The 23,324-nt window shown below is 42.0% G+C and overlaps 1 protein-coding gene across 1 annotated transcript in view; it reads right to left on the bottom strand.

Moving 5' to 3' along the window:
* grid2ipb (glutamate receptor, ionotropic, delta 2 (Grid2) interacting protein, b) overlaps window positions 1-22,273 on the bottom strand; it is a 41,287-nt gene extending 19,014 nt beyond the window's left edge. Inside the window, exons 1-6 of the mRNA XM_078290944.1 lie at window positions 22,020-22,273; window positions 20,773-21,102; window positions 19,538-19,692; window positions 8,800-9,081; window positions 4,996-5,081; window positions 2,789-2,858 (exon numbers count right to left, since the gene is read on the bottom strand). Of these exons, the coding sequence (XP_078147070.1) occupies window positions 2,789-2,858; window positions 4,996-5,081; window positions 8,800-9,081; window positions 19,538-19,692; window positions 20,773-21,102; window positions 22,020-22,265 (1,169 nt within the window). The 5' untranslated portion in view covers window positions 22,266-22,273. The remainder of the gene's footprint in view (window positions 1-2,788; window positions 2,859-4,995; window positions 5,082-8,799; window positions 9,082-19,537; window positions 19,693-20,772; window positions 21,103-22,019) is intronic.
* Between the last annotated feature and the right edge of the window lie 1,051 nt (window positions 22,274-23,324).

The raw sequence follows: 23,324 nt of genomic DNA, 5'->3' as shown, positions 1-23,324 counted from the left end.
AAGCATTTCTGAGGAGGATCTCTGTAACACTTAGACAGCAATAAAATCAAGAGAGAGAGAACAAGAGAGGGAGATATGCCTGAGTGTGTTTGTGTATAGTATGGTATATGATGTATATGATGTAGTATATGATGTATATGTAATGTATATAATGTATAGTATGTAGTATATGATGTATAGTATGTATATGACGCAGTATATGATGTCTAGTATGTAATATATGATGTATAGTATGTATATGATGCAGTATATGATGTCTAGTATGTAATATATGATGTATAGTATGTATATGATGCAGTATATGATGTCTAGTATGTATATGATGAGTATATGATGTATATGTAGTATGTATATGATGTAGTATATGATGCGTATGTATATATGATGTAGTACAGTATATAATGAGGTAGTATGGTTAGTCTGCTTGAGATAAAGGGCTATATAAGTAAACATGACTAGATTATAGGGACAGAAATAATGATGGAAAAGAGAGATGATGAGTTTTATAAACCAGACAGAGCGAAGCCAGAATTAAAGGGGCGTAAAGTAATCTATAACCTTTATTAACCTCTTCTCTCCTTCTACTCAGGTCTCTGGCGCAGCCCACCACCCCCTCCACCCCCTCCACCCCCCTCATCCCCTCGAATTTAGGTGGCCTGTAATTGAAGAAAACAATAGAGTCCCATTTTCACCATAGAGATGAGTAAGCTATTCAGAGTAGAGAGCCAACAGGAACAAGGGGGGGTTGTGGATGACTGCAGGACCTCGGCACCTGGCTATGTAATCGCTGAGTCACTGATATTGATCAACATTATCTATTATGGTCATTTCGTGCTGTGGAGTGGTAAGAATCGTACTTATTGCCTCCTTAACCGTCACTGTCGCTCTCTGTCAGCTGTCTGTACACATAAAACACTCTTCTTCTCAGATGAGCAATCTCTAATGCGAAAGAAATAGAATCTCGTCATCACCGAACTCCAAGAGACTCTGAATCTGCTCCTGCATTATGTTATATAGATCAGTGGTTCTCAACGTGGGGTCCGGGGACCACCAGGGGTCCTTGAGGGGGTTCTAAGCGGTCCCCAGCAAATTGATGAATTGTTAAACTTCACCATTATTTCATTTACAAGAAGTTAACACAAGAAGAATGACTGTTTTGATCCTATAGTTTGACTGTTATCTCTCTACCTACAATACAGATAGTCATGGGATTCTGGACAAAATCATATCTGACAGTAAATATATTCTCAGATTTGGGTTCGAGAGACAAAATCTCATCAAATGGGGGTCTGTGGCCCTAATGTGGACTAAATTAGGGGTCCTTGATATGAAAAAGGTTGAGAATCACTGATATAGATCATGGATAAAGCGTCCTGATGGGGATAATGTTGGATAATTCTTACTAACATGGAAGAAAATCGCTCCTACCGTAAAACTACATTTTGGGTACAATATATTAGAACCACCTGTTCTTTCAACTGACCAAATAACTCCAAGTCAAACCTCTATGATCCTCTCTGATTTCAACACTTCAGATGCAGATGACAGGGAGGAGACCAGGAGGTTAAAGGAAGATGTTTTAGGGTTTAGAGACGTGGATTGTGCAACAGCAAGCGTCCCGCAGCATTTGGAAAGTGTTCCGTAAACTGCGTGTAAATCTATGTTGTATACTCCCACATCATCTCGTACTTATTTTTCTTTCTCTGGTGAACAACTCCCACTGCTCTCCTCAACACCGCCTACTGCTGCAGCAGCGCCGTCTTATTGGGGCGGGGCGGGCAACAGAAATTATACAGCAACCCGCAAACAAATCAGCGGATCGCACAGCCACGGGAACAACTGTGTGATTCTTATTTCACATGGCTATCAGCGAGGCAGGGTGGGTAATATAGTGTGTCTGCTGGCGATATTGGATACACTGTATTGACTTGAGCTCTCACAAGTGCGATGCAATTTTCATCCCGGGCTGAATTCTTATCTGCACTCCTACACTCGTTCTCTGAAAGTGAGTCTGGAAGCAGCAGAGGGAAGGTCACGAAGTTGCAAAGGGCACGAAAGAACAAGAACTCCCACAACAAAGCTTCATCTTCACGAAAACTTGTATGTTCACGTGCACACACACACACACACACAGCTGACACCCCCTCCATTCTCACCCCACACACACATAGTGTACATACTGCACATAGGCACGTCTACTTTACATTTCCCCCAATCGTTTTGCAATGCATGTATGTAATTCGATTTTTTTTAACATTTACTTGTTTTCCGTCATTTTTAAAATACAAACTTCACAGTGTCGAACCTAGCTTGAAATCGACTGTCCCGGCTGACAAAGACGCCCTAAAATTGAATATAATAAAAAAAAGACAAGGATGTGACAATCAAGTTTTAGAGGCGACATGTTTTTGAGGGATTATTTTTCCTGGAGGAGACTTCCGTTCCTTCCAGTGGGTGTCAGGTGATTGACAGGACAGCGGAGCGGGAACACAACGCAGCGCTGATATGAAAACACTCAACTCGGGCACAATGAAACGATGACAAAACTTTGACAACACCGAACGAAGGCTTCGTGTTTACCGCTGATGGATTCTCTCGCTCTCTGTGGAAGCTGTTCTTCATATCTTACAAGAATAAATGGCAACAAATGTCTTCTTCTGAAGGGAGGAGAACAAGCGCCGGTATCTCTAACTATGCTGACTGTGTGAGGACACCAGAGAGGAAGAATATAAAGGAGAGAGGCGACCTAGATGCTTGGCACAAACAGTATTATCCTATAAATGCAGACCTCATGTCCAGTCCGTTGAGGAAGAGGATGCGATCGCCTGGTTTCAGCCCACAGTCCTCAGCAGGACTATCTGAGAGGGAGACAGAGAAACAGAAATTCATCAGAGATTGAAAATATCTCCTGGCACGACTTCACCCGCTAACAAGATGCATGGAGCAGGCGGGTGAGACGCTGGGAAAGAGGAAAACTCCAGCAACACTTTGTATACACCGACAAAACAGTAACCAGCATATTTCCTAATGGAGATGATGAATAATGTACTGCTGTCAGTCGGCGTGTGACATCCAACAAATGAGATGATCTCCCCACAGACACACAAGGCCAAATCTCCTTACGTAAGGAAACAAATGCCGAACGCCGGGGGGGGGAAATGTTTTGACAGCGCTGCGGTGAAACACATCAACCGCCGCTACCTCATCTGTCAGCCGCTCGGCGCTGAATATCCCCCTAAATCGAAAGTCGTGTCATGTCTTTTACCTGACGTTTGGGATATCGTATAACAAGCTCTTCATGTGATAATGTAGTATGTGCTTGTCTAGGCACATTCACGGGCCACGAGACAGACTTTGTAGGATCTCTGTTCGAATCACGATGAGAGACATGATATCCGCCCCCGCTATCTCCATATCAGCCTCCATAAGGCCCACTGAGTCAGTCCGCTCCAGCAGAGATGGTGGTGGGCGGGAGCAACGGCGTCATCGTCCAATACACACACACACACACACACAGAAACACACACACACACCACACACACACACACGCCTCCCCCCTCTCGGCGCCAACACACAGAGGAATCTGGCAAAAGTCCCTCGAAAGAAACTTCACAGCCTCTCTGTCTCTCCGACTGAAGAGTTTCATCTCAAAAAGATTTAACAAGTTACATGAAGTTCATTACTGGAAATTAACAAAAAATAAAAGTGGTTAAAATATCTGCTGAAGTGTTGATAAATCATTAGAGAATGGCTCAAGATAGCTACTTCCTTCACTAATCATTTAATTAGAGTAGGTGTGACATTTTTCAAATCTCTCACTTTAGGATGAAATTTGTAATAATTTCTCAGTGGTTTATAACAAAACGTCAGCGAGTCTGTCTGTGTGGATTCACATCAGTCATCCAGGTATTAAGATGTCCAAAAAAAACATATAAAAACAGAGAGGCTTCCTCAATTATCAGAACTGATGAATCCTCCCGGATGAGTGGTGAAGCATCTTCAAACTCTTCAGTTTAAGTCCAGTGGATTTTGTTTTTATATATTATTTTTGGACATCAGCTAGTCTAAGGTTTCCATGTTTCCCTTAAAATTCATTCAGCAGTGGAGACGCCCCAGTTGCTGGAAGATTGACCATAATGCTAGAAAAATAACACAGTAAAATGTCACATGTCAAAATTGCATATTTTGATGTAAGTCCACAAATGAAAACCATATTTAAAGCACAACAGGTACTAAAGCCAGTCTGGGAAAAGGACGGTATGGCTGGTCAATATGGACAACATTAATACCATGATAATTCAATGATAGTAAGAAATTATTTTTATATCAATATATAATGATATCTGCTAACATATGAAAAAATCATAAGTTAATCAAATGGATGTTCTTCACATTGAACTGCATGGTAATATAAAGTACGATAAAACTGTCATTTTCATACAATATTCCCTAATTTGTTGTGGATCTCATTTTATGAGAGATTTGAATTAGTATTTGCTTTTTATCATGAATTTAGACAACAGACTGGTGCATCAAGATAACTCAATATCATTATTTCATCATGATTTGATTCTATTGGACGATGATAAACGATAATATTGAGTTACTGCCTCGCCCTCGGACATGATCATCAAAAATACCAACTACTGTTAAAAAACACGGAGTAAGATATTCAAAGCACGCCCAACACCAGATAAAAGTCTGTGTAAAATCCCTAAATAACTGCGTAACACTTTTACTGACCCTTATAAATCAGCCAATGTCTTTCAAGCACCGCCCTCTTTTATTGGACAGCACAAAATATTTCCCTCTCCGCATCTGATGGGTGAGTCACACACATCATCCACTTCCTGGTCCAGTCATAGCACACACACACACACACCTCCGGATCACCTACAACAACCAGTGACTGGCACTAACAACAGATTCACCCACATGAAGCACCTCCACCCCCCTTCCATCAAACCAGCGGAGCACACAGAGAGAGTTTGGTACCTGACATGACGGAGTCGATGCAGACGGGGGCGTGGCCTCTCAGCGTGAAGCCGAAGCTCTTCTTCCCCCTGTAGACACGAACGACCCTGAGGGGGAGAGAGAGGCGGGAGGTGAGGCGGACCATCCAACAGCAGCGGGGAGAACTGATTTGTAGTCAGCAGATTTACAGACGGAGCCACGGGAGTCATTCTTGAAGTCACAGTGACATGAGAAATGACTTTTTCACTTTATTGGCTAATTCTCCTTATCATAACATACATCTATTGCACAATAAACGCCAAAAAATCTATTAAATTTTATATTTTCTTATTAAATCCCATTACTTCTTCCTAGTGGTTACTTCATGCCATACCAGTAGGCATGCATAAAATTTACAACCAATAACAATAACACCATCACAGACTTTTTAACACTTTAACAGTTCTTTCCCACATTATAACTTTACTTTCAAAAGGAAATATGTAGAATTATGAAAGCAAGACACCGTCGAAATGCCGATTCCTCGTGACTTTTAAGTATTTTTAGTGAATTTGTTTTGTCTGGGAGCGGAGACGGGTGTGTAAACAGGAGAGATTTGACGGTAAATTCAAAGTATTTCAATTCCACTTGATTACTGCTGTCTCTTTCTAGTAAGACTCTCACTCTGTCTGTGTTGCTGCTGTCATTAAAGCTGCACTAGACAACTTCACAGCGTTGGAGTCTCCAGATGGCAGCGAGAGCCAACTGTTTGAAACATTTGAACGTGTAGAAGATGACGTCAGTAAAGTGCAGACAGCACACTCGTGTTTACCAAGCCAGCCGGTCTGTGATGCTTTATACCAGTGATTCTCAACCTTTTTCATATCAAAGACCCCTGATTTAGTCCACATTAGAGCCCCATTTGATGAGATTTTGTCTCTCGAACCCAAATCTGAGAATATATTTATTGTCAGATATGATTTTGATGATCAAAACAGTCATTCTTCTACATTCTCTAATTGTCTAAACTTCTTGTAAATGAAATAATGGTGAAGTTTAACAATTCGTCAGTTTGCTGGGGACCCCCTGGAACCCCCTTAAGGACCCCTGGTGGTCCCCGGACCCCATGTTGAGAACCACTGCTTTATACCAAAGGAAAGAGAGAGGGAAAAGATCTAATGTTGGTGAGTCCAGCTTTCTCTGCTGCTGTTTAGGAGACAGTTTGGATTTTGCTCTTAAGTTTTTGGGTCGTCACACTTCAATTTGGGCAAACAGGGTGAATCTACAGTGTCTCAGTAAGTGGGGATGGGATGCCGTTCTGTATTGCAGCCCCACTTTGTGATTTAGGCTGATCAAAATCTTGCCTAGTGCATCTTTAATCCCACACCTCTCCACATTAACACTCATGAACTTGTGATTTATTCCTTGTGTTTTATTCAACCGGTTTTAGGCCGGAATAAGAAAACAAAAAAGCTCAGGCACCACTGACATTTAGTGACAGTGACGCCTCGTTCTCATTCCCCCGGCGGAGGAAAACACAGTGAAACCTTCCCACTACGTCAAAGATGAGACGGAGGACTCGTGCCATCTATCCGCGGCACGTTGCCATGGAAACGACTCAAGGCAACACCGCCGCGATATGTAAACACGAGTGCACAGAAAAAAAAAAAGAAAAAGACAAAGGGACGAGAAAACAGATAAATCTGTTCTCTGATAGCTATACAGTTACTGGCTGTTATGTAAGAGGAGCTAAATGCAGATGGGTGGGGGTGGGTGGTGGTGGGGGTGTGTGTTGGGCGTAGCGCTGTAGAGCCACAAAGAGCAGCGCAGCCTCAGCCTTGGTGTTTAGCGAGCGCACTTGAGAAAGCGAGCGTCGAGGGAGAGAGCGGCTGCGACTGTCAGGCTGTCAGGATGAAAAAAGCAGCTCTCCCTCCTCAAGGCTGCTGCCGCCTTCCATCTCCGTACCAGCCGACATGAATCACACTCCGTACTTCTCCTCTATTTCACAAGTCATCGAGCCCAGAACTATTATTTAACAACCCGAGAGGAATCAAGTCAAGTCTTAATTAACTCCGCTGAGACATCAACAACTGGCACATTGTGTAGCAACTCAACTCCTCACTCAAATACTCGCCTAAAAAGATGATTGCTGATCCACACTGACTCACTTTCTGTATCTGATAGACGATTTTGCGAATTTTGGCGGCCCATCAGGCCCCGGCACACTATTAACAAACTGCTCGGTATCGCACACACAGACTCAAAAATAATTGGATGGCTCACTTCCATCCTATTTGCCTTCATCACTGCAGCTGTTAAATAAACGCCACCATCCACTATAACATCACTTTAAACACTGTAGGAGGGGTTTCATTCCAAAATGCTACACATCCATTTTTGAAAATAGTTTGACTTGATGATCATTGCTTAAAAAATTCAAAAATACAACTAATTGTATCACTTGCAATGTAGCTATTTTGTAAACAAAGGTCTTTAATCAACTAATAACTACAGTAATAATCCCTGAGGAGTTTTACCTTACTAACTTTATTGTTATGTCTTTTATTTTATTGTTATGTCTTTTTTATGTACTTATTTTTCTCTCTGTTTTGTAAAGCACAAACTGCGTTTTGATAAGTACTATATAAATAAAGTTTATTATCATTATTATTATTATTACTTTCGTGTCACATTTATCAATTGGTGGCTCTCTCATTTTGATGCATATTTGTCATGCATGTCAGAGGATCTATCTCTCGCTCTATCTCTCTATAGATCTATTTTTTAGTTACTGTGGAAACACAACAACGTTACACAATACTCTTGAGGGGTTCGGTCAGTTCAGGCAAGTTATCAGCATGCGGTGCGGTGCGGTGCGGTGCGGTGCGGCTCCTTGTTGTGATTGCGCCACTTACAGCCGCGAGGTAATCTCTCCTTTAATACAATCAGCTGCATCCTGTCGTTACATGACCTGCCAATATGATTATATGATTACACTTGACATATTCAGACGCATTCAGAAAGGAGTAAGCAGCAGGGGGATGGAGGGCGGACGGTGTGTAAAAGCCGGACTGGAGCAGAGGTGTGTGTGTGTGTGTGTGTGGGTTAGGCGCTAAAGACGATGGACTAGGCAGTGACAGTCCCATGTATGAAGACAGAGCTTTGGATTAGTTTGTTAGCTTGTAGTGGGAGTGTAGGAGTGTATTCCCCCCCCCCCCTGTAATCCTGCACCAAGTCCATTGTGGCATTATTAATTGGACAAGCATGTAATCACTGTGTTAGTGGGTGGAGAATAGAGTCGAGTCTCTACAACACTGCAGGATTAAATAGATGATGAATAGATGTGATGATCTACACACAAACAGATGGCAGTTTCAGTTTCAGGGAGAAGCCAAAAACAGTATTATTTTTCAACATGGCAAATAAATCCCAACATTTTCTAACTTGTATGGGGTCGAAAATGTTTCTGATATACACACGTTTGGCATTTTCTAAACAGCCGGTTCTGTATTTGTGACTCAGTCAGAGGATAATATGAGCGTGATGATGGAGGAATCAGAAGAGGAAGAGGACAGGGAAATAGGGAAAGAGAGAGGAAGACGAAGAGAAAGAGATGTGGGCTCTATCTGAAAACACACACTGTCTACTGGTTAGCATTTTCAATTCTCGCTCAGAGCATCTTGCCTGTAAAACATCAGAATAAAAACATGAATCCTTGACTGCAGATGCTGCTTTGAGTTGAATTCCTGTAGTAAACAATACTTTCAACACAACCAAAGAGACTCAAATGGGTGCAAAAGAAAGTTGGCATCATATCATAACAAAAAAAAAAAACCATGTACTGACCTCTGATTGGGTCCGGCGGCTGGATGTCCGGGTATTCCAGAGACGGACTTCCTGAATCCCCGGTCCCTCTCGCCCTCGCCCCTCCCCCCGGGCTCCCCTCCGTCCCGGGGCACGGAGCTGGCCCGCTTGGAGCCGTGGTGCCGCTCGGGGTGATCCTCGCTCCGGCTGCGGCGGATCCGACCCTGCGGCTCGCTGATGCTCTTGCTGCGGCAGATCCGGTTGATCAGGTTCTGGGAGACGGCCTCGTCGAAGCGCTGCCGGTGCTTCTTGGGGATGAAGATCCTGGCGAACATGGCGGGAGAAGGAGAAGGAGAACGAGCATGTGAGGAAAAATAAAAGGGGGGAACGTTAGTTTTTTTTGTCTGTCGGAGTTCAGACCAAAGAGTGAGAAAGAGGATGGATCTACGTCACAGATCCCCCTCAATCCATCTTAAAATCATACAGTCCATAACCGAAAAGCTTGGGTTTGGCAGTCCGGTGGCAATCCAAACCTCCAGACTGAGGCGAGATAAGAAGTGACAATCAACCCGATCAATACAATCCAAGTCCGAGCTAATTCAATTCAACAGGCTTTCCTCCTGAAGACACACACACAAAAAAAGAGGCTTTTGACGGTTTGAAGGTGGAGAGGTGTTATCCCGGAGAAGACCGCTGTCCTTAGAGAGGAGAGAGGAGGAGAAGTTGAATGGGAAGAAAGAAGGAAAGAAGATTATTCCTCCGAGGAGAGACAGGGAGGAAAATCTTGGCGTCACTCGCTGCTCTGTAGTGTGGAGTCTCACTGCTGCAGCGTGAGGTACCAGAGCCAGAATACAGCAACGGCAAAGGTGTGGGAGTGAGCGAGCATGGGCTTTCTCTCTCTCTCTCTCTCTCACTATCTCACTCTTTCTCTCCTACACACACACATATTCCAGTCCCCACTTCACCTCCGTGTCACTCTCCATGAGTGTAGAGAAGAGCTGTCGTCATCTTGTTGACCGAACACCTTACTATACCCATTTTCCCATTTTGATATTAAAAAAAAACTCAATACTACCATTTCAGTTTTTTCAGCTCTGGTGAATCTGAGATGCGTAACAGATGAAATCCTCCATCAGAAATGTATGAAGTAAAAGACAAACAACATATTTAATCTAATCAAAGACAGCGCTCAGTCTGTATAATGTAATCAATAAGTGAGATTGTCCCTTCTCATTGAAATGGTAGAGAATACAGACTCCAGTATCTTTTCATCAGCTTCATCTCAAGACATTAAAAAGCTGTAATTGGAGTTGCGTGTCAAAAAAAAGCAGTGATAACATGATCAACAACCAGTTTCTTCACACTAAGACTGTAAACTGGCTCTTCACATTGACTCTGTAAAGCTTATAATAAGTGCATCCTCTCTGTTTGACAACAAAACATATTCAAAAACATCTGACTATAACTTAAAGATAAAGTATGAATAATATTTGGCATGAAAGACTGAACAAAGTTTTGCCAGTGAGACAATTTAGCCCAGGTGGTTAAAGGGGGTGAATACTTTTACAACAAGACATTTCTGTTATTGGAATTTTATACACACAGAAAAATAAAGATGCAAACCGGAACTGAAAATGGTTCTTCAGAGCGATGCTATAGAAGGTTCCACAAAGAACCTTTCAAGAATCATATATGGTTCTTTGGGATATTCAAAGGTTCTTAATTCTTAGTTATTGGATGGTGGGCGATGGCATAAATGTGGAAAATAGCCAAACCCCTCCATAGTATATATTGTGCAATTGCAAAATGAGGTTATACAAGGACAGATAAACAAAAACACAATGCAGGTGTCTAAGCAAAGGAGTGCAGAAATGCTTCTTTAAAGAACCTTGGTCTGAAAGGTTCTTTGTGGATCCAGAAATGGTTCTTCTATGGTCATCATCATGTGTATGGCTGTGTTTCAAACTTATGTATATTTTAAAATCTGTCAAATAAAATCAATCAGTCACTCCAAAGCACCTTTATATTTCTTTGTGTTTTTCTGTGTGTATTATCACATGTATTTCTCCGATTTCCATTCTCCCTTTCCCGACCAAAAATCCCAAACGAGTGTATTTAGACATTATTTTGCAGCACAGTAGTAAGTCAACCGGGGTGACGCTTGTGTTCTGTACATGCTGCTCCATCTGTTCAGAAGGAGTGCTGGCTGCTTGTGACTGTGAGAATAAAACATAATGGGTCATCCTCCACGAGCGAGGACTCAGCTGACAACACAACAACAACATCTCATTCAACTGATCAGAGCTGCTGCCAAGAGAACAAGACACCCACACACACACGCACACACACACATATACACACACACACACACACCTACACACACGTTTGTATTACTATACTTGTGAGGGACATTCATTCTCTAACCTCTAATGTGTTTAGATTACAGGGCTACAAAAGCTACAAAGCGGTCTGACGTACCGAGCTACGCTGTCACCAGTGGAGCAGACACGTGTTTTCACGATGGGTGCAACAAGTAATGATGTCATACTGTCATAGCCTTTTTTTGGTCCGGTTTATATTTTAAATTAAATAAAAACTGCTAAAAAAAAAACTGCTAAAATGCTGCTATATTTTATGTTTTTCCATTCAAAATGAATGACTTCCTGTTGCTTTGTAGCCTGTAATCTGAAAACACCATAACACTAACCTGAACCCTCACTACTACATGCCTAAGCTGCATTTCTGGGCCCATTTTGTTCTTTGGTGGTGTATTTTTCTTCTCCGTGGATAACTGGCAAAATGTTGACAACGTCACGTCACATCCAGATATTTCCAGCAGCTACAAAGGAGTTTAATATCAGAAAAAAACTGTCAGTTATCCAAAACATCAGCGGTAAACGTCAGGTTTTGGTGTCAGTCCCTCACAATCAAAGAGCGAGGGCTTCTTTCTAGAGCCGCCATTTTGCACCAAGAGACGTTCAACAATCATACAGGGAGAAATCCATCGCAGAAGAGGAGAGAGACCAATTTCTCCACCCACAGGAGCAGGAGAGAGACCAGAATGCAATGCAGCAGAGAGACATGTTAGGTTTCGAGTAAGGGGAGAAAGTCATTCTGGGAAATTAGGATTAATCACTGACTGAAGTAAAAGTAGATGAGGCAGGTTGAGGGAAAGTGGGTCCAACATTTCATTACATAATAACTCCTGCAATGAATTGAACATATCACAAATCGATAATATCTAGCAAGAGTATTTTTCCTTTAACCCTAACCTAAACCTAATCCTAATTCTAACCTTAACCCAAAACCCAAGTCCTAACTCCTACACTAACCTCATAAAGAAGTAAGGAGCGAGGAGGAGGAGATTTGTGAGGATAGAAACATACTTATGGGTCCTCATAAGAGTAGAAACACACACACACACACACACACACACACAGCATGTAGCGTGTCTCACCATCACGTATTATCACAGCAAGACCCGAGGGACATGTGGAAAACACAGATTGTATTGTTTGATGACGAGAAACAAACAAAACCAGAAATCTCAGTTTTAACACATCAACCAAGTCAGAAGTCAATTAACTGGTTACACGCTCGTCGAATCACAGCGGCATTAAAATCAAACTGAGCGCGTCGCCTAAACTCAGATCTACAAAAACAACACCTACACCGGTCTGTTCTGACTGGCCAATCAGATGAATCAGCCATAAACAGACAGCGTGGTTTTTGCACCGTTAGAGCATTCTGTGAAAAACAGCAGCGGTCAAGTAATTAGCAACAAAAAGGGGGTGAAAGAGAGAAGGGAGAGACAACAGCGACAACATTGTACTTGTCTAACAGGAGCTAATTATGCTGCGTGAAAACAACTTTGACAGCTAAATAAAGCAATTAGGACACAGTTATTGTACAGAGAGAAAGAGAGAGAGGAGAGAGAGAGAGGAAAGCAGATATGAGTCCTGTCCACTGTGTTCATCTCATTAGCTTGTATTGTTCAAGCATTTTCTTACAGGATATTCAGATAAATATAGAGCGTCTCCAGCCTCCTCCTCTCCTCCTAGTTTACAGATTACAGAAGCATAAAGTCACAGATTCTGTTAGTAACACTGAGCTGGTCGTCTGCATGAAGAGTTGATTTTCAGACCACTGCATACCGGAAGTTCACCGTTCAGTATCGCTAAGATAGAGAGGATCCAGTCTGTAAAAGTGTTCATATTTTGTGACTGGGCGTCCTGGTGGATCAGTGGTCTAAGGCGTGTTCCATGTAAAAGGGACGTTCTGGGTTTGAATCCGGCCCAGGACCTTTGTCGCATGTCATCCCTCTCTCTCTCTCTTTCCCTGTCTCTCTCCACTTATAACTGTCTAATAAAGGCAAAAATTATTATTTTTTGGGCATAAAAATAATGATTTTTTGGGCATAATCGAAACAAGAATTGAAATTACATACTGTTCTCTAAAAAGTGATACTAGAAATACTTTGGATCCTTCACTTGCTAGTAGAAAACTGAAGAAAAAATGAATTCTAAAAACTAGTGATCCATAAGCATCATGATTTGTCTTAATTTTGCAAGATAGATGTTACTTTTTTAAAATTGTGGACAAATCCTGTTGGAACCAGTCTCTTCATGTAATGCAGATATCGCCGATAAATTATTTAATCTGACGTTCTCTCCATATATGATGGACTGTGGTTGATCCAAATTTGATTTAACTCTTGCTGTTTTTCTATAATAAAAGCAGAAACAGTATACTGTACTTGGGCTCAAGCATATCTACTACTATCACATGTGCAGGTAAGAGTTCACTTTCAAAATGCTATAGATTCATTTTGGAAAAACAGAAAAACATTATCTTAAGTTTATTATTCTATGTCTCAAAAATATAGACATAGACTGTAAATTTGTGGTCACATTGTTAAACAAGGACTTAAGTTACCTACTATCCTCTTAAAAAATACCATCATTTGTTTTAATTTTGTGCTAACAGTCATTATAACGGAGTAGGTGCCACTTTTTAAAATGGCAGAAATCTCATTTTGGAACAAAGCTCTTCAGTTACAGATATAGGCCAAATATTCCCAGCCTGCTTCATCTTCTTCATCAGGTTTACAGACATTTCATGGAAGCTTGGGACAGACTTTCCTGAGCATGTAGCCCACCGCCGGCTTCAATAGGCAGACTCCTTAGATAAAAATAAATGTACTTTAGTCATGTGGGTGTAACAGCCCACACAGCCGCTCTCTGTTTTCTATCTGTAGCTTCTCTGGTATTTGCGATCTATTCATATCACAGCGCTAATGTGTACCTGCTGATATTGATATGTATCTGTGCACGTGCATGTGTGTGTGTGTGTGTGTGTGTTTGCCTGCCTGCACACCTGCTGCTGCTATCGGCGTCATGTTTCCTCCAAGACAGACAGACGCAAATCATCCCTCACAAAACACAACGCAGCCATCTGTTGAAACAGCCACCTCATCACAAAAAGTTTTCGACGCCGCCTCTTTGAAACTAAATGAGTTCTGCTCTGATTTGACCTCGTTTATAAAGAATGGAGATCTATAATTATCTGGAAGTGGTGGTGAGGGGTGGGGGGGTGGGGGGGGGGGGGGGGGAGTGGAGGAGGAGGAGGAGGAGGCAGGCAGGGAGGAAGGGATGGATTTCTCAAAAGGGAGGAATGACATGCAGAAAACTATATAGAGGAGACCTCATTTCACTTCTAGTGTCCAGATGTGGCTGTAATTCAGGCTAGACTGTGAGGTGTGGTGACGGCATGTGTGATCAAAAAATAAAGCAGTTTGGGGCTGGGGAGAGTCTTCTTAATTATTTATTAGCTCGTTTTTTGTTTCACGCTAACAGAGAGTTAAGCACAGCCGCCTGAGTGGTAGGCCACAGATTTAAGGATAAAGCCAGTGGAATTAAGGGATAATTATATGATTTCAAATCTGTTATTAGGGCCACTAGGTTGCTGGTTGGTGTCCAGGATTTGTCAAAAGCAGATGTTTACAAACTGTCTGTGGTGAAACAAGGTCAGACATTCATCATTCATCATCCACTGTACAGAGATATAGGTCCGTTAGTGTGATTCAGCATGTGACCGATCGCTGTGTGATCATGATCAGCTTGGTGCTAAAGAGGATCCAGATAAGAAATAAAGACTAAGAAACAACTGTCTGTGGAGTGTGTCAGGATTTCAAGCAAGTTGAGAAAATGCTTTAAGTAAAAAAATTGGGATAATTATGCTTTTGATATGTAAAAGTACAAAAATCCAGGTTCAGGCATGACTGCAAAAATGTATTTTTAAAATTACTTTAATTGTAATGTATACATACCTATATACACACACACATATATGTGTATATCCATGTCACTTTAATAACATGATGATGTGGATTTGTCGACACCACTGTGTAGTTTAGTCCCTACACAAGATGTATGCTGCTGGTGTAATGAGGCTTACTGATGCTGCTGCTGCAAGGTTGAGCTCTCAGTAACTAACTGTACGTTACTGAATAGGATTCAGAAGTTATGCTTGTTTGTCAAATTTAAGACGAGGCACCAAAGGTGAAAATGGTGATTTTGGCTGGATTGGTCAATTAAAAAAAATAAAATAAAATGTATATATTACAATATTTTGTACCTTAAGTACCTGCTCCATTAAGCACAGAATTAACCAATAAAACTAAAATAACCATTTTTTTCAGATCAACTCGATATTGCCACAAAGTTTGACATGCTGCTTTTAACAAAAACAGCTATTTACTATACCTATTTGTTTACAGCCACTAAGTATTTAGTTATTCATCTGAATGAAACAAGAAAATGCACTCTGACTTTATCCACTGAGAACAGTTTAAGCTGATATGCAAATTGATGCATTTTTAATGAAATAAAAGCTAATTTGAATATGTTAATAACTAAATAAGTAAAAGTCAGAATACAAAAATTGGTTCTTGTTTGTGTCCATATTCAACATATAATATTTACTTCTGACAGTACTGGACTTTCCATGATGGTCCTTGTTGTTTTCAGCCTGAGCAAGATGATGACAGGTGTCAAGCACAAGAGCGTGTTCAAGTCAAATCATTATTTGTACTCATATAGTACTGTATATTTCACCTAAATGCATCTTTTATAAGTAATAAAGACATGCAAGAAGACAACAGGTTACATAAGCCAGCCCCTAATTTTATCATTAAAAATCAATGGATTCTGGTAATTTATTCCACTCCACATTAGCAATACTGGCTGAAGTGCTGTATCTGTGTGCCTCACCCGCCTTTGTAAAATAATTTGCAAAGTACTTGAGGGCCTCTGCCATTTGTGATCTTGTGTAGCGCTGACAAGGTCCAGGAACTAATTTACTGTAAAAAATGTTTTTTTCTCATTTTGAAGCTACTTAAGGGGAAATCTAAGGGGAAAATCAGGGTGCAAGGGGTTAAGTGAACAGTCCACCCTCAGAAACCATGTGTTCAAACTCCCAGATCAAATACGAGCTTTATCAACTTTTATCACTCTTATATTTTATAATCCACCATTACTTACGACTGTCAGCAATAAATAGCAAAAGACACTGATGGAAAAATGGTTTAGTTTACAAGGTAACACTATAATTGACTAAATGTTTGAAGATGAAGATGTTAGTTTGATGTTTGATGAATCAGAACTGCCTGTCTCTTGCTATTCTACAAAACAAAGCCATGAGCAAAACATCAGGCAGAACAGAGGAGAGGTCAGCAAGGGTCGGCTGCTACTTTCAGAGCAGACACACACAGATTAGGTATAATATGGGTAGATAAAGTTTAAAAGGAATATTTATATAATCTAGAATTCACATGATGCCAAACAACACACACACACACACACACACACACACACACACACACACACACACACACCAAGAGATTACAGCCTAAAAGAGGTGCATCACTCATCCTGATGAGTTCAGTCTCTTATTGTAAAGACAGGTCTTTATGTTGTTAACTGTTTGACAAGTGGTTGCTGTGAGGGGTGCGGTCGTAATGAGACAAACTGAATGAACAAACTATCAATAATGCTGAATCGATTGAATTGATTAATTATTGATTCAAAGCTCTAAATGGCCAACTGGAGAGGCCGGGTCCAAAAACATCAAACATCAGCAGCCTTTGTGAAAGATTTGTCGTACTAGTACACACACACACACACACACACACACACACACACACAAACATATACAAAGTGTGGTGCAAGACGACAATTTGTTAATTTGTCAGCCAGCAGCTCATGCATTAAATCATATTGAATTACAAAGCTCATTCTCCTCCCACTGTACCTGCATAATTACATCTGTAACTGTCGCTTTGCAGTAAAACCAGTGCAGGTGCCAGAGCTATAAACAACATGACAAAAACGCATAAAAACCTCCATAAATAAATAACCATATCTGGGAACCTCAGTTTATACAAAACACACTTGAAATGAAACTGAGTGGAGCTGAATTGAATAATATACTCACCCCAAACAACTCATCGTTTTAGCAGTCTGTCATAGTTCACAAATAAACCAAACCTAGGTAGAAGTTGCAGCATCTAGGTGCCAGGTAGTGTTGTGCGTGCCTGCTGCTACAGTGCTGCTTCCCTAAGGTGATGAAGATAAGGGGAAAAAGAGCGTGGTGCATTCAGGAAGCTGCCTTCAGCAAATGTCAGGGGAAAACGGCCACCGCACAGAGAGCGGGGAACAGCCAGAGCTCAGAGCAGAATAATGAGAAGAAAATCCATCAGAGCTAAACACTGAAACCCTCTGAGAGAGAGAGAGAAAAGGGGGAGAGAGGGAGAGAGAGAGAAGGGGGAGAGAGAGAGAGAGAGAGAGGGAGAGAGGGAGAGAGAGAGAGTTGTGAGAGCGAGGGATAGAAGACAATAGAGAGATGGCATTTATAATGCTATTATTGGTGCTTGTGCAAATAGGAGTATCTCCTCTCATAACACCAATCCTACGAGGGAGCGCGCTCAGTCGACACCTTTTGAATTATTCATGAGCAGCTTCAGACAGAAAAATCCACTTGTGCAGCACCTCAACGCAGGTAGGTAGAGGATAATGAAACTGCCTGGCCTCAAACTCATGGGAAACATTAGTTAGAGTATATCTATACCGCTACAAAGAGTTAAAAGTGTGATTTAGGACCATGCAGTCCAATGCAGTCAGGGAATAAAAGCTCTGATTGGCTCTCGCAGGCTCGTCATTTGCAAAGCCTCCTGTTGGGCAGCAGTAGAGAGACTACCCCCCCCTCTTCCCCCCCTACACACACACACACATACCCCAGATTATGATTTACAGTACAAATGCTGCATCCACGTACTTTAAAGCGGCACCATTGAAAGTGACAGATAACTCTTCGCTCTTCTTTGTGCACCGACTGCAATCTGTGGACAAACTGTCTGGGGGATAAAGACTTCAGAGGAGAGCCGGCTTGCTGGTGGTTTTGGCACAGAGACGCCCAGATAATTCTGTCTGTCTGAATGCTCTTTCACTTTTAGATATCTAAAGTGAGTTATTCCATTTCACAGCAAATGTAACACACCTTCAAAAAAACCGTTCAGAGTCTTGGACTAAACCTCTCGGGCCCAGGAAAAGTGGGACTGCATGCCCAAAAGCGTTGGTAGGATGAAGAGAATACTAAACTAAAACTGTCTTTATCTCCACCAAGCTTACTGTGGATCATCATCACAGACTCCTCCATGCTGTGACTGCGCTACACGTTGCCAAGCCTCATTTACTCCCTCATTTACCGCTAAAAACACTAAACTCGGGCCGCTTCCATGTCCGTTTAGACTCTGAGACCCTGCAGCTTCACTAGCTCCAATAACATTTTAAGCGACCTGGAGGGTCACAGTGGATTTACGCTGGCTGGCAGATGGGACCCACCTAAACCACTGAGCGTATAGCTTCATAATGGTTGACACTAAGCAAGACCCCCTCTAATCCGCCCTCCAGCAGAATGAGCAAAAGGAAAAGCCTGTTTACATGGTCATTATGAATTAATCCCTGCAGATTATGTTACTTTTCACTGGGACTTGAAAACGAGGACCGGGGATGTGTTGGATACAATGCTAAGGGAAACTGATAGCGAGACAAAACTAGAGGCTTTAGCTATTGAGTAACAGCACATAACACTCACTGTTACGAACATTATGTCCCAGGAACATACTTGGGCCAAAGAAGTAGGAAGATAAAGCATTTTTGTGGTCATTTTGTGGTCAACACATGGTTTCTGAAAATGGACTGCTCACTTAACCCCTGGCACCCTGATATTCCCCTTAAATTCCCCTTAAGTAGCTTCAAAGTTAGAAAAAAAAATCATTTTCATTTCAACGCTTAATTGAAGCTATAACACGCTTATATTGAGTGAAATATTCAAACCTAAGACGGCTGCACCCTTATGGTTGCACCCTTACATCAAATGGAAAAAATCTAGATGTTTGTGCATCATTTTATACACATTTCTCTCTAATTCAGCATGACATATTTGGTATCTTTGGAAACCACTGGATCTTGGCTAAAATTTAAAATAAAGTTCTGTGAGTTAGAATAAAGTTTGGCCGTGCAACATGCGAATGGTAATGATGGTGGAAGAGGTTAAGAAATCAAACACTGACTTGTCTTTCAACATTGAATTTACCAACCTTTCCACTGAACTTGTAACCATCTTTCAACTCTTTTCTCTTCTTTCTACTAGCAGCAATCTGTTTCTGTACTGTGCCATAAAGCAATCCAATGTGACGGGAGCAGAAACCTGTGAGTCTCACCTGATGCTGGAGATGAGCTGCCGCTGCTCATCGGTGATCAGTACGTCTGGCAGGACTGAAGCCAGCCAATCAACTTTCTTCTCCGCTGCATACTGCTTCAGCACAGCGAAGAGTCTCTCCTTCACCTCTGGCTCATCACCCAGAATCTGCTCAATCTGATGGGAGATGGGATGATGATGTTAGAGGTTGGGGTAGTTTGAAGTCCAAGGTGAAAAAAAGGGCAAATGCAGTCCCCTCATAGTCTTACAGTATTGCTAACCAGATTTTTTGTGACCTTAACAAAACTTTACCTGTCATACAAAGATGCAAGATGAATCCACTCAGGGCTGAACTACATGAGTCTGGTCTCACAATCACTTTTTTGACATATTGGACTCGTCTCGGTCTCTGGCCTATTTTGACTCAGACTTGTCTTGGTTTCTGCCACTACTGAATGCTCTAGTTTTTCCCACCTACCTAAACGTTTTCAACCTGGTCCACTTTTGTGCATTTTCTTCTCCGCACTATAAACAGTTTAAGGAATTACATCCGGGTATTGTGTGGACCTCAAACTTCTAAGCATTGATTAGTCAAAATCCTACACATTAGTTAGTTGGATGTTTAGTACAGTTTAGTTTGTCCTTAAGAAACTCCTTAAGCATTATTTTTACATTTGGAAAGACAAATACACTCTTTATTGTCTATTTTGGTCTTGGTCTTGAATAGGACTCGATTTGTTCCTTAGTCTCGACTCTCTGTAGACCTGGACTTGACTCAAACTCGACTGGACCTGGGGTCAGTTGCATAAACTTAATCAAGACTAGTCTAAGCCTTAGATTGGCCTTAGATGCTCAGGTTAGGCTAGTCTAATTAAGACTGCCTGTTGGATAAATATTAAGACTGACTTGAGTTAAGGACTTTGTTGCTATGGCAAGGAGTAGGCCTAACCTTAGTGGACAATTTAAATACTGTAGCTATTTCATACAAGATGGCAAATCTTTGGTTTTAGGAAAGAGTCTTAAGAAGAGAGAGAGTCTTTAGAGACAGAAACAACCCTTTAGAGATCAACAACAATCAAGAAGTAATGGAGCGACTGTGATTTCCAAGAAAAAACATCCTTATGCTTAAATCTGACTTAAAGTCTGATTTAAGTCTAAGACCAGGTTTATCTTTATGCAACTGGTCTTGGAATTAACTTGAACCTGAGATGATGATCTTGACTTCAGCCTCGACCCCACCTCACCATCTGAGCTCACCTTCCTGTTGAACTCCAGAGCCTTGTGTTTGCGGTCCAGCCTCATCCCCTCTCCTCCCAGCTGACTGTCCTCTATGCTGCTGCTGCGCTTCTGCCTGGAGCCGAGGCACAGCACGCCCAGGCGGAGCGTCCTGCCCTGCGAGGCCTTGATCAGCGCCGCCGCCGTCTCGTGCTGCCGGACGGGGATGCCGTTCACCTCCATGACGTAATCCCCGGCCCTCAGGCCCCCGCGGCCAGCCGGAGAGCAAGGCGAACAGTCCTCCACCAGCAGGGGGCAGTCTCCCACAATGGTGAAGCCGAAACGACCGTCCGGACCTGGTGTGATGTCCATCTAGAATGCAGGGGGGAAATAAATAAATAAAAGCCACTTGATAGATATAACTACAACAAAAATCTCTAGTGCCAAGGAATGCTTTTACTCTTTCGCCAGTCCCAAATGTAATTTCACCAGGTAAACAGTTTGTCCCTATTCATTGTCAATGAGAACCGAGTAATAATGTGTGGACGGTATGACAGGAAAGGTGGTGATGCAAACCAGGCCCGCAATGCAGTGAGAACAAGTTGGAAAAGTTTAATATTATGCAAATGAGCAAGATGTCACGACGAAAACCAATCACATCCAAAACGCAAGTGACATGAATTCATACATATTTGAGAAGTTAAATATCAAATCAATCAATCTCAATATCAATAGATATTGAGACATATACAGAATAAGACAATCAGTTATGAACAAGAACCACAAACCCTTCAACTGCTATTTGGGCAATGGTGTCTTCATGGAGAGGATCCATATTTAACAGTAATGCAGTATCTGTGATATGCATTTTAAAAAAGATCCCTAGGTAATAATATTGGTTGATAAATGGAAAAATAAGAGACTTGACTACCTAGCCTGCAACTCCTACAGACATATGATGAAATATATTGGAATTTTTGGTCGAACAGTTAGCTAGCTTGCAAGGGTAAAGCATCAAGATTGCATTTTCCAGATGTCTAATTATGAATTAGATTTTGGCTAAATGAAATGAAGAAAATTATAAAATACAAAATAGGTCTACATGGGTCAGGTCTTGATCCCAGAAACCCACACAAGCGACAACTTTTGACAGAGCAAAGCGATGCAAAGCGAAGCGGTCGAGGTCGTGGTCGGTCTACATAATATACAGTTACTGCACTATCACATGTAATTCCACACAAATGAACCTATATATGCATTGGTGTGATGGGATTCAAGAGCTGTGTGACCTGCTGGATGCGCGACACCACTCCGATGCTGGGCGGGATGTTCTTCTGGGTCTGGGCGATGGCGATGACGGCCTGCGCGCCCAGCGTGGACACGTTGTGGCCCTCGATCTCCAGGACCTGGTCCCCCGGCTGCAGCCCCGCCAGGTGGGCGCTGCTCCCCTCCTCCACAGACAGGATGTAGCTGGGTCCGTGCCCTCCCAGCTGGAAGCCGAACTCCTCGGGCCACCCCTGGTTGGACGTCGGCATGTTGAGGACTTCAGGGGAGGGGAGGAGGAGAGGGAGTGAGGCGGGAGAGAAAAGGATGTTAGATTTGGGGATGGAAAAAGGTGAAGAGAAGAAGTGTCATAATCCAACGTCTTCAGGTCTTCTTTGGTAGTTTGGAGGACAAAAACCTGACACAGCATACTAAAACAGATGAAGACCCACTAACATTCAAACACTAAACACTGGCATACCTGCTGCTAGTATCGACGTCAAACCTATCAGTGTCAAAAACAAGCCCTGGGATCAAATAATCCTTTGCATGTTTTAAAAGAGATTAAATGCTGGGTGTTCGCGCAGTGTCTCTCCTCCCTCCTCTATCTCTCCTGTCTGGAGTTGTTCTCTCTAGTGCGGCTCTGTAACCCTCTGTGCTGAACCATGACACGCTCACTGGTCCCTGACCTGGTTCACAAACTCCAAAGGAGCCAATCAAATTAAGGCATCGCAGAGATTTTGACCTTGATGAGCCTGAGGGAAAAAGTTCCTCCAACAACTCTTTCACTCAGAGGACATGCAACTCTTTGCTGTTGAATAGCTTTGTAAGTATGCAATATAAACTGCTACTGATTGCACTGATGCATTTTAAGCAGGGAAGAGATAGCTGCATACAAAACAGCAAGTAAAAGAGAGAGAAATGACAAATATATAGGCCATCATAACTTAAAGGCCAAATTTTGGACTTTGAAATGTAAGCTGGAATATTAAAGTGAGAATGAATTAACCCACATATGACAATTTTCCGAAAACATTCCTGATATGAGTCTTACTACTGCCAAATACAGAATTACAAAAATGTAGATCTTTTGCTAAATATAATCTACCATTAACCCTACAGTTCAGCAGGAGGGTGATGATGTGCTTCACAGCCTCCAAAGCCACGGCACAGCAGGATTCACACAGTGGACGAAGCTGATGAAAGACTTACAGAAATCTTTAGGCGGATACCGAGAGCCCCGTTTGCTCTGCCGAAACGAGTATCTGCCTTTTCTGACCTGCAAGAACTTCTTCATCTTGAATATCAAAATAGCAGGCGGCCTGCTACCG

Source organism: Centroberyx gerrardi, chromosome 20, assembly GCF_048128805.1.
Source record: "Centroberyx gerrardi isolate f3 chromosome 20, fCenGer3.hap1.cur.20231027, whole genome shotgun sequence".
In the NCBI taxonomy this organism is placed as follows: Eukaryota; Metazoa; Chordata; class Actinopteri; order Beryciformes; family Berycidae; genus Centroberyx; species Centroberyx gerrardi.
The sequence above is the reverse complement of the archived record's forward strand: the minus strand, read 5'-3'. Positions and strand labels throughout refer to the sequence as shown.